This window comes from Toxotes jaculatrix, chromosome 1, assembly GCF_017976425.1.
Source record: "Toxotes jaculatrix isolate fToxJac2 chromosome 1, fToxJac2.pri, whole genome shotgun sequence".
Classification (NCBI taxonomy): domain Eukaryota; kingdom Metazoa; phylum Chordata; class Actinopteri; family Toxotidae; genus Toxotes; species Toxotes jaculatrix.
The window spans coordinates 30,787,421-30,799,899 of record NC_054394.1 but is presented as its reverse complement, the minus strand read 5'-3'; the positions used below and the strand labels follow the sequence as shown (position 1 = coordinate 30,799,899).

General features: G+C 43.0%; 1 protein-coding gene across 2 annotated transcripts in view; it reads right to left on the bottom strand.

The window, feature by feature from the left end:
- LOC121187254 (circadian-associated transcriptional repressor-like) overlaps positions 1-5,143 on the bottom strand; it is a 33,635-nt gene extending 28,492 nt beyond the window's left edge. For both annotated transcript variants that reach the window (XM_041046469.1, XM_041046548.1), the window contains exons 1-2: positions 4,977-5,143; positions 1,742-2,204 (exon numbers count right to left, since the gene is read on the bottom strand). In XM_041046469.1, coding sequence (XP_040902403.1) covers positions 1,742-2,164 — 423 coding nt within the window. In that variant the 5' untranslated portion in view covers positions 2,165-2,204; positions 4,977-5,143. The remainder of the gene's footprint in view (positions 1-1,741; positions 2,205-4,976) is intronic.
- Between the last annotated feature and the right edge of the window lie 7,336 nt (positions 5,144-12,479).

The following is a 12,479-nucleotide window of genomic DNA, read 5'->3' as shown; positions in this document are numbered from 1 at the left end:
AAAGCTTGAACCATCTTGTAGCTGCATTGCATTCTGGCCCTCTGGTTTCTGTGCCTCTTCTACAGTTACATTACAAAGCCATTTTAGATGATAGTGACAATGAGTGGATCGATCCGGTAACAAATCACATTTGATTTAGTGCAACGTTCAGGTAATATGGGGAAAAAACTGCTCCTGAAGAAAACAGTGAAGAAAAGCTTCATCTGGCTCGTCTGTCATTCGTCCAACTTCTCATTAGAAAGTTGGAGAAGTGTAAATTATAATTTATCATTTCTTAATTTAATTTTTAATTTTCTGAGCTGTAACTAACCTGTTTTTAAGTTACAGAGAAACTTCTCTGGTAGTGGAGCAACAGCCTGCAGGTCCACAAAGAAATTATATAAATAAATAATAATATAAACCTCTAGACACCAGTCTGCATAATTCTTACTTTTACTTTGATTTATATTGTACTGCTGATGCGTGTGAAATTTTACCAAAATTGCAGATTGTGTTTTAACGTGTGTGTAACTGTGGCCACAGCTGTTAAGTTTGCTAACATTAGCAAGAGTAAGCTTCAGGTCGTATCAAACCAAATGAGGCTCTAAGTTTATTAGTTGTTTGTAAAAGAATGAATCTCTCAGCTGGAGGGTCCACAGTTTGGAGGAAAGCCTCCTCACAGGACCAAAGACTGTTCACAGCAGCAGCCTGATGCCCAAGGTTTAACAGTCACATACGGGTGTAACGTTAGGTCAAATGGCAGCTGCAGAAAGAAGCTGTCCGTCTCTGTTTCAGAGAGACTGACACCAAACCCACTGCAGATAACGCAAAACTTTCACCTCAGGGGCAGATCTCAGAAGCTGAGTTGTCTAATTTTATTCCTGCTGTCTACAGGAAGGACGTTATTCCACGGAAACAGATGTTGAGTGACTGAGAGTATAGTTTCAGCATAGGCTGTAAGTTTGGCCGATACATTAGCATTACCAGCTTAATGAAGAGGAATCAGTATCATACACACCGACTGACAACATTTAACAGGCTGACAGCAGGTTTTTCGGGCGCCCCTGATTCCACAAGTTAAAATCCCATTAAATCTCCCTGTGGACGTTACGTGACTCCCAGCTGGATCCTCTACAGATTGAATCGGAATGAAATTCTTGTGGTTCAACCATTAGCCCGAATCATTAACAGCTGCCTTACAAAACATCTGGTTTTTTGATAAGAAGTCAAAGGTACAAGCCTGTGTACATAACATTTGTGAGGGAGAAGTTAACTACGACTCCCGAGGTGCATTTCAGCCAGAAAGAACCAATCACCAAGGTTAAATTCTGTCACGTGGGAATTTCAAAATGACAGATAAAAATGACTTCTCGGAACTTATGTTGAAATATATCAAACTGGTGCCACAACATTGAGCCACAGAGTCATTTCATTATTCAGGAGAGTCCCGAGCTTCTGTGTCCACTAACATTTAAGATATTTAAAGAAAAACCTGATGTGAGAATCAGGGAAAAACACTTCCTGAACCAGTGGCCCCTCCCACTTTAAAACTCAAGGCAGAAATGAAAATGATGTAGTTTGTTCACCAGAAAGAACTAATTCATATCACTGATTATCAATATCAATAGATCATAGATCCAGTATTAGCTGGGCTCTGGTTTGCAGTGTGTGACGGACGTCGGGCCTGTTTCTCAGGTCTAACAGTGTCCCACATCCCTCTGTGTGTTACCACTGTACGACTCCACAACAGAAAACCTCTCACCTTGTGCGAGAATAGTTCGTTTTCAGTGTCCGGCTGAGGTTTTTCACAGAGTCCATCCAAACCGGCGCCTCGTGCTCTCTTCCTGGTTGAATGATGCTGTGACTCCACAGAAAAAGTCTGCTGCATACAGACGGAGGTAAATCCCTGAACTGGACTGACTGCCGGGGCCTGCGGGGCGGCTGGAGAGTCAACGCCTCCGTCTTTACCCTCACTCCTCCTCCTCCTCTGGGCCGCTGCAGAGAGGAAGCAGCTTGTAGGAGATTCCTGTGATGATGATGTGGTTGGTGATGATGATGATGATGAAGCCGATGGCGGTGCCGGCGGCTCCTCTGTGCACTGAGGACTTAATCTCTTTGGGCTGTCGTAGTCGTCCTCATCGCTGGCAAGCCAGTCAATGGAGTAATCCGAGTCTGAGGTCGACATGGTGGAGTCAGACTCTCATCCAGCAGAGAGCATCATGGACCTGCCACACACACACGCACACACACTGCTGTAAACATCATGTCAAAATGTGATAAAGACAAATCTGAACATGTTTCTGACCTTTTGACCCCACTGAGCTACCAGTGAGTCAGTCATTAGAAACTCAGGCCGCACAGCTAGAGTTAGTTCAAACCCACTGAACTTCATTCTGACTTGTAGAGGAGACACCAAACATGTCAGACTGAAGTTTGGGAAAATGTGTATAAAAGCGATAAAAACACATGATACAGCTTCAGTGAAGAGCTGGAACAAGCTGATAGTGAATTTCTATGAAACATCAGACAGGAATAAGATTGTTTAACAACTTTAAAGCTACTGACAGAGAAACAGAGAAAAGTGGATGTTAAAATAGGCGAAACTCTTAGAATCACCAGTGGATTCAAACTCTTTTGTTAAACCTAGTTTGTTCTTGTGATAACTGACTGATCGCTTCAGTCATTTTTCAAGCTAAGATGCTGAAAAGCCTCCAACTCCAGATTCTCAAGTTCTGTATTGAACTGTTGGACAAAGCAAGACATTTAATGTCGTTAATGTTTGCTCTGTGATCCTGTGAGGGGAACTTTCCACAGCTTTTTCATGTTTTTTATCAACCTAACCTAATAACAAAAATAAAAATAATTACCATTAGTTGCAACCGTAGTTAAAACCCACAGTTCTTCAGGCTGTAGTACAGATCCCAGTGTTTCCAGAGAAACCAGACACCTGTATACCAGTCTGAACTTCAATAAAAACTGAAATAAGTTCAAAATGATTTTAATCTCTATTTTGATTTAGACTTAACATTCCCCTGAAGATGAATAAACAGAAACCAAATCTTTTAAACATCTTTTTATATTCTCCTCACGTAGCTTTCGAGTTGGAAAAATCTCCATCAGCTTGTTGCAGCTTTTCACTGAAGCTGTGTGATGTTGAAACAGAGAAATGTTCAAGCTCCATTTCTTAACAGCTTCATCGTTCCAGACATTTCCCCAAAATTCAGCCTGACATTTCTTAGCCTCTGTGGAAATTCTGGGATCTTCCCTCGATCTTCAAAATAAGGTTCAGTGAGTTTGAACAGTTTAGCTGCACGGCGTAAACTCATGATGACCGACCCGCTGGCAGCTTAAAGAGGAAGGAAGGAAGGAAGGAACTCACAGGGAAATCAAGAGTCTGAAAGGTTAAACGACACACACGTAGAAGCTGCTGCCACATTCACACGCACACGTTCAGACAGTTAAACTCATGGGTCTAAATTTGATGGATTTCAGTAGTGAGCTCTGGGAACTGGCAGCTGAATTAGGAAATTGTTAGAAAGGACAAGACGTGGACTGAGTCTTTGCTCCCACGGCTGAGAGAGAATCACACATTTCACCACATCTCTTTATTTTAAAGTCCAACGTCCATGTCGTCAAAGACCGAGCTGCAGCTGCCGAGGAGGACACTGAGCTCACGTCCTCAGAGCTGTTTCTGGGAATGATGAGGCTTTAACGACCGGAGGAGGAGTGTACACTTCACATGTACACACAATCACACAACCATACACAACCATACACAGCCATAATGAGGATTTATACTGATTCTGAGCTTTTTTTAGACTCTGTATCTCTGAATGTGGCTGTTCTTAGGTTAGCTTAGAAACATCTGTCACCTCCTCTGTTCACCCACTAATATCACTGAAGTATTTTTGGCTTTTATACTGTTGGTTTAAAGAATTCACTTCAGGCTCTTTGACAGAAATCTGTCAATATTTTATAGGTTGAATTATAATATATTTTTTAAAATTGTTATTGAAAATGTTAGTTGTTTGCAGGCAACATAAATACAACAACACACCATGAAAAAAAGGCTTAGAAACAGCATTTAGATCATTATTATTATTATTTTCTTGTATAATAAAATGTTAGATTCATCATTTGGGCTGTAAAATATCAGAGAACAGTAAAAACACACACCACAAGTTCTTAAAGTCCAAGTTTGACATAAACAAATATCTTGTTTTGTTCCAAACAACAGTCAAAAACCGAATTTACTGTCACAGGAAACTTATAAAACAGAAAACAGTCACGTTTGAGTAACTTGTACCAGTGAACTGTTGGTGCTTTATGCTAAAAAAAAAAAAAAAGGCTTAATGAGTTAAATAACTGTAAGGTGGAGGGAGGTGGAGGGAGGTGGGGGTGTGCTGGAGTAATTCCTGGCTCCAGATCTGCTCTAAGTTCCTGTCATTTGTTTAAATTTCCAGTTTGTCCAGAACATGAGCCTGAGTCCTGCGCTCGGAGGCTGAATATACAGACCAGCAGATTAAATAACGCACCGCTGCCTCTTCCAAATGGGCAGGTCGTCCAGCATTATGTAAGAAAAAACATCCAAACACATGGACCTGTTTCCCTGCGCCTGTCAGTTCACATGCGCGCACACGCACACACTGCTGATACGAGCGACGAGCTCTAAAATGCAGATTCATACATTTTCACAACTTCGACTCTGAACCGCCACAGGAGCAGATTCACGTCCAGGAAATCCTGCGCCTGCTGAATTTCAGCGCCGCAGCAGAGGAAACGTTTTCACAGGCAGAGAAATGAAGCTGAGCCGCTCAGCTCGGCGCGCATTCACCGCAAACATCACCGCAAACATCACCGCATCTCTCTTTACCATCAGCACAACAGCGAGGAAAATAAAGATCATAATGAACGACTGTGAATCCAGGTGAGCTGTGAGGAACGAAGGCAGGAGAGGCGTCAGTGTGTGTGTGTGTGAGCAGGAGAGCGTCACTTACCACAGCTGAACCGTGTGTTTCCTCCGTCCGGCTCGGTGAGTTGAGGACATGCAGCAGCCGTGTGTGCGGACGCTGTGACGGACCGAGCTGACTGATGATGGAGCGAAACCATGAAACCAGCAGACGCAGGCGGGCGGGCAGAAGTCCCATCCAGCCCGTGCAGCCTCTCCCTGGGCAACGTGTCCGAGAGGGGCGGGGCTCGAGCATCTCCTCACCGCCCCTATCTGACAACACACACACACACGCACACGCACGCACACGCGCACACACACACACACACACACAGGAAACGGGCTCACGGCGCTGTGGAAAAATAAATAAAAGCGTGCGATCAAACACGTGACTACGCCATGACGAAACAATGTACCGCGTCACCGCCTTCAATTAATCTGTCCCACTGGATCAGAGCCGCACTGCAGCACGTGACCGGCCTAATGCCTAATTACCGCTGCGTTAAAGGGCAGTCTGCAGTGTTTTCATTGAACAGGGGCGAACACTGGTCGCTGGGTTCCTCCTGGACTGTGATTACTGATTGATTTTTTTTTAAGGTATGAAAACTTCACTGGGACTATTTTCTCAAATGTAAATATTTGTTTGTTTCCCGGTGTTTGATTGGTGGTCAGACAAAATGAAGCACTGAACAATCAGCTGAAGGTACTGGGCTCAGTATAAACTACATCAATCCAGATCTTAAAACTGGAAACAGGGTCTGTCTCCAAGACCAGGACCACAAGATGGAGGACGGAGGACCTGTCAGAGCTGACATTCTGCTTCACTGGTTTACATTTCTTAATGTATTTATTTATTTATTTGTTTGTTTATTTGTTTATTTATTTTTAGAAATAAAATGTAAAATGATCCTCACGTTTTCTGTGGTTTGTGTTTTGGGGCCTCAGACTCTGGGAAAGTGGCTGCTTGTAGGACAGAGGGTAGTTTTGGTGTCTCTGCCAAAGGACCTATTGTTTCCCAACCTGGCCTTGCACCAGTGCAAAGAGGACTCATCTGCCCACTGAGCAATTTTTAAACCGACTGGAGAAAGAACTGCAGAGAAATGGCCCATTTCCTGTTTGTGGTTTCACCGCCAACTGTGTCAGAGCCAAATGGTCTGCAGTAAAGGAGAGAGCTGCAGGAACGTTAGAACTGTGCAGACACAGAGAAACCACCTCAGCTGCCCTGCACTGTGACTCACAAACATATCAGTGGGAAATTAAGCTGTGCTGCCCGTTCGAATTAACGTCCACAGCACTGAAGATTTGCAACCTGTGAGTCTGACATGATACTTCAGCTTGTTTCATACACATCACATCCAACCTGGAACAAGACGCACGTGTTAGCATCTTCAGACTGACTGAACACATATCGTCTACCTCTCAGCCTCATGAAGTCACAGCGCAGTGGTTTGGAGAATGAAAGCGTCCTTGTTTAGATAAGATTTTACTGATAACCCAGGAGAGAAATTCAGCATTTCAGCAGCACAAACCAGAAAAGCAGGCAACAGGATACAGATTCAGTCAGACTGTTTTCTCAGCTGAAGAACAAACTTGTGTCCCCATCAGGAGAATTTTACTGATCATATTTAATCATTCAGCGGTTTGTTATTCTGCAAGAGCATTTTTTAATGTTCATTTTATAGTTACTTTATAAACGTTTATTTTTTCATTCACAGACCTCTGCAGCTCTCTGACATTTAAGAGACTTTTAGTTAAAAGAAGTTTGATCATTTTTTTATTCTTAATTTTGTGAAAAGATTTGAAGGATTCGAGTCCAAACTTTTACTCGTCACAGTTTGATAAAAAACGAGTCCAGGTCATGACCCGGGATGAGTCCTGACCTGCTGACATGAATTTGATGACTGGAGTGAAGTGAGCAGTGGGTTCATTCCTCTGCTGTCTGACAGCCTCCTGCCCCACTCATTTTACCCCCTGGCACACTGAGTCTATCAGTTTTATTCTACATGGCCTGCTCCTTTTGCCCGGCAATGACTTGCACTTCCGCTCGGCTTAAGACCACCGAAACCACAATTGTTCAAGTGTGTCATATCCTGTTAGTGATAACATTATACTGGATAAGGAGCGAAGAAAGGAAATCTTCAACCCTTTGCACATATTTTCTAACAATGGCCCTTTACATTCAGCGATTCACTGAAGTATAATCAACAGTTGGTTGCAGACGGGGCTGGATTAGGTGACCTGAGCACTTGTAGAGCATGTTCACTTGTGAGTGCATTTAATCTGTATGAGTCTGAAGATATCTTCATGGATTGTGTAGTTTTTGCATGTTTTACCTGCAAAATCTCATATTTCAAATGTAAAAACAGGAATTTATTGTGTCTTTTTGTCTGAGGGAATGTTTGAAGCTTTTTTTTTTTTTTTTAAATTTCTTTCACTTTATACGTTTCATTATTCTTCAGTGATAAGACACGATTCCAAATCAGTTTTATTTCCAGGTGAATTCCTAAAAAACACATGGTTTCAGGCTTCTTCTGTCCCAGTGCAACAACCTGGGACAGAAGAAGCAAAGCTACAGTAGACATGAAGCTTTGAAATTAAGAATTCATTTACAAAAGACATGACTGAGGTGTTAAATTAATAAACTGTTGAGAACAAAACATTTTTTTTTTTTGCCACAGTTTTCAGATCAGGCAGCGATATCAGAGGAGGGAAGGTTCAGACCAGCTGCTGTCTGATGTTTAATGAAAGGCCTGATACATCAGCAAACTGACTTATTGGTCTAACCCTAATCTCAGAGTGAGTCAGCCTCTGAGCGTGTGTGTGTGTGTGTGTTGAGGCAGTGAAATGCTCAAACCACATAATCCCATTCATCCGTAATTAAAAGCGATTTCAGCTGCTGCCCTCCTGCAGCGTCCGGGAGCTGAAAAGCTGCTGATCGATGCTTTGTCAGGTCTGATGATTCGCACTAAGTGAAGTCGTGTGAGAGCTTAACCCTGAGGTCAAGACACAGACACACACAGACAGACACAGACACACACAGACACAGACACACACAGACACACGCAGACACACACAGACACACACAGACACACACAGACACACGCAGACACACACAGACACACACAGACACACACACACACCTCATCTCAAAGCTGTGCTCTGCCTCAGACAGGTTTGGTTGGCTTCTACCTTTGTGTGTGTGTGTGTGTGTGTGTGTGTGTGTGTGTGTGTGTGTGTGTGATGACAGAAACAGTCGACCATTCATGACCAGATGAAGTGAACACTCACGTGGTTTTGACACACAGGAGCCCTCTAACATGTCAGAACACAAATCAAATCTGAGGGAAAGGTGAATCAGAGGGACCTGATAGCTGGGTGGTTATCACAGCAGGCCACTGTCCTGTCTCACTCTCCCGTCTCCTGTCTCTCTCCACTGCAACTATCCACTGAAGGTTTAACAAAGCAATAACAAACAATAACAGACAGAAATCAGTTCCCTCCAGTCGCTGGAAGTTAAACTGATGGAGGAGCAGAGACACTGGACAGTTTTACCAAATCTGATCTCTAAAAATTATTCAGTCAAACAATCTGAGGAGTGAAAATCTGCATGTTCACGACTCGTTCTATTATACTGTACTATACTGTACTATTGTTGAGGTAGTACTGGTAGTAGTATTCATAGAAGTAGTTCTGTGGTAGTATTAGTAGCCCACTGGTAGTACCAGCATAAGGAACAGTAGTACTCGTATTTATTGATACTTGGACCTGGACCTTTTAGTACTAGTCTTGCAGTAGTGATCAGTTACAGTATCAGTACAAGCAGCAGTGACAGTACTGCAGTAGTAGTATTGTGTCATGTCTCTGTCTTTGCTGTTGGTCTCATGTGGAGCTTTCTGTCCTAATGTTCACTGTCTTCTTCACATGGCTCAGAAACACGCTGCAGTCTTTAATGTGTCTGTGTTAACGTGTGTGTGTTAATGTGTGTGTGTGTGTGTGTGTGTGTGTGTGTGTGTGTCACTGCAGGCCTTTACTCTGAACATGTGACTCCAGATATATTTCAACACAGTTACATAACTCTGATCCCTCTCTGCATTTCCCTTCCTCCCTCCCTCTATCTCCCTCCCTCCCTCTCTCTCTTTCTCTCTGTCTCCCTCCCTCTCTCTGTCTCCCTCCCTCCCTCTCTCTCTCCCTCTCCCTCCCGCTCTCTTTCTCTCTGTGTCTCCCTCTCTCTCGCTCCCTCTCTCTCTCTCTCCCTCCCTCTCTCTGTCTCCCTCTCCCTCCCGCTCTCTCTCTCTCCCTCTCCCTCCCTCTCTCTTTCTCTCTGTGTGTGTCTCTCTCTCTCTCTCTCTCTCTCTCTCTCTCTCTCTCTCTCTCTCTCTCTCTCCCTCCCTTATCCACATATGACATAATCTTAATGTCTGGTTGTATAATTTAGGGTTTGGCTGAAAGGTGCTCACTTATTTACAGCAAGTTAGACTATAAGTGTGTGTGTGTGTGTGTTTTATATCTTTGTCCTCCTAACAGCACCTATCTTCATTCACAACTACAAAAAAAGAGGTATTAAAAGGAGGTGTTGTTAAAAAGAGGAAAAATCAGGTGATCATCAAAGTCGCTGGGATATCATCAGAGAACCATGAATCTGTGGACATGAGATAATTCAGTCTGGTCCAAAGTGGTTGACCGACAGGACTAAAATTCAACAACATGGTTTTGTTCCAACATGTTTGAGGACGTATGGATCATAATTAAGACTTTACCTGTAAAAAACTGAATTTATTGACTTCCAATGTTCATTTTCACAGTATTTGAGTTAAATAAGGATACTATAATCTTTCAGGGTCTCTTACTCTAACGTGGTGTTGATGAATTTAGGAATGATGCACTCAGTATTTTAAGCAATTCATTCATTCTCAGCTATTTCATTTCTAACCGTCCTAACTTCCTGTTCAGACACCTGAGCGGTTCACCTGTCAGCGTCAGCGCAGAGTCAAACAGCAAAAACATTCATGTATGACAAAGCTGTTTAAAAACTACACTACTAAACATTTTAAACCAGTTTAGATTTGACAGACTGACAGCACCAGTTCGTGTTAATGGTCCAGTCCTGTTTTCCTGTGGAATATGTTATTGGCCTCATGGGAAGCAGCTAAGCAGCGTCTCTCTAACCTTGAGTCTGATTTGTGGCTCAGCTTTGGGTCACAAAGAAGAAAAATGTTTCCCAGTTGCATCTGAATGAGCTCCAGACAGACTGGCACAGCTCAAGGACACAGCGAACATAAACATGAAGTCAGCCTCCAGTCAGCCTCGGGACTTTGTGCTGACCTTGACGGTTTCTGCTGCAGCCTGATGAAACCAGCACTTAGTAACAGCGACATGCTGGTTCAAACTGGCCAGATGTGTAATCACTGTGTGATTTTTTGGATTTGGATGTTGTGTGAACTCCAATAAAGTTTATTCAAGAAAGGTGTCCTCTAGTTTGTGAAATTCTATTCTGGAGTGAAAATAAGGAAATCGAACAGCCGACCAAAAAAAGTTCTGACAAACCAGAAATCCAACTGCTCACCCAGGAGCCAGTTGATCATTTGGCTGATCAATCAGGGATCGATTAATTACCTGTGGCAGCAGGAGGCTGCAACAAGAAAAACCTGGAACATGTAGCAGCTAAAGAGCCTGATGTTTTTCTCAGGTGGTGGTGGAGACTAAAAACCAAGCTAAAAGAGAGATAGCACTGGACTTACATTCGTCACATGGTCAGAAACACAACTCACAAATAAATACGGCAACTGTTTTCTGACAAGTTACAACTTTACAAAGTGATGAAATGTTGGATGTTGTTGCAGCTTGTTATGCTGCAACAAATCTATTAATCCAGGTTCAATGTTTATTTTTTTGCCAGTCAAAGAAATGTGTGGGTTTAAGGGTTGTTATGTAACATTCAAGGTTCAGTTTAATTATACAGAAAAACACGGAGATTAGAGTGTTTCACCAAAACCCAGGATAAATAAACAAATACTCATGATGTCACTTCATCTCATTTCATGTGAAGTGATGGTTAACGAGACAAAGAGGAGCAGTAAAGACAAAGACAAGGACACAGACCATGCAGAGCAACAAGGAACACAACATTAGCACAATAACACAGAAACTAAAGCCACTATTCTGTGCATGAAGCCATGCAGGCAACACAAAGCAACAAATCAGCGGCTGCCTCAGTGGGAAAAATTCTCTGTTGGGTTTTTCTGGCTCTGGCACAGGAAGATGACGACCCAGGTCTTAATCCTGCCCACAAAGCTCCGCTGAACTGAAGAGTCATCCAGTGTTAACTGGTTCCTGAGTCTCTGACAGGTGATGGGTGAAGCCATGGTTTGGATCATTTGACCCCTTTTAAAACAACATGCACTTCCGGCACAGGTGTGACCTTACAGCCCAGACACTCTTAAGTCTATTTCCATTAATGATTTGTATCTGTGACAGCACAGCTCATCGTGGCGAGTTTCTCTGGCCTTTTAGACATTAGTTTCACTTCTAAACTCTCAAACAATAAACCTGATTCTTGCCATGTGGATCGTTTGGGATGTGTGTCAGCCTGGGCGGCCGTGCAGCTTCTGACGCCACATCCATCAACTCTGGAGGCTCTTGACTCCTCTCGCAGCCATCAGTCGAAGCTTTACGACAGTTCCAGGAAAAATTCTGGATCGCGCCGTGATTAATTCTCGCTCACTGCTCAGCTGCCGTCTTTCTTTTATGGGCTTTTTGTGAACAGTGTGTTCGACAAAGAACGGCAGAGTTTAACACAACAGGCTCTAATCAACATCAAGTGGTGAAGATCTACCGCTGTAACAATTTACACCCGCCACTGAAATTACTGCTGCCGCCACTATAACTACTGCAAATCCTGCTATTACATAATATATTTACTCAAACTACTACAAACTAGTTCAGCCACTGTGGCTTCTCCAGAGAAAGAACATGTTGTCGAAGCCTAAACAGGAAACGTGTCAGATGAGATAAGAGAAGAAGAGACTCTGGTGACGTAAACGTTGCTTCTGTGCAGTGTTTCCCTCACTGTACCATCAGAAAGCTAAAATTATGTTTTGGATTCGGATCAGCTGCTAAGAATCAAATATTCATGATGTAATTAGAATCTGCTGAGTTGCATTAAAGGTTCGGGAAAACAGATTTTCAGAAAGCTGTTGATAGTTTGTTCTGTGGATTATCTGGACTACAGGAGGACACGGATTCTGGAGAGACAAGCTGCTGGTCTCACTCACTGTAAAGTTCTGGAGAGATGAGAGGAGCTGCAGCCAGAGACAACATCCACACTGTTGTTTTCACGTCGTTGCACACTGGTGTAGAAATATTGATTATAGCGGCTATAAAGAATTAAGGGATTAGAAAAATGGTTCATAACATCATTTCTTTCATCTGTCTTTCTGAAAAAACAAATCAGTTCCAGAACAAGGAAACTGAACCTTTGTGATTTGAACACATGGAACGAGCCACGAGACACACTGCTGAGAAAGTCTGTGGACCAAAGCTTCCGAGGAGTTCA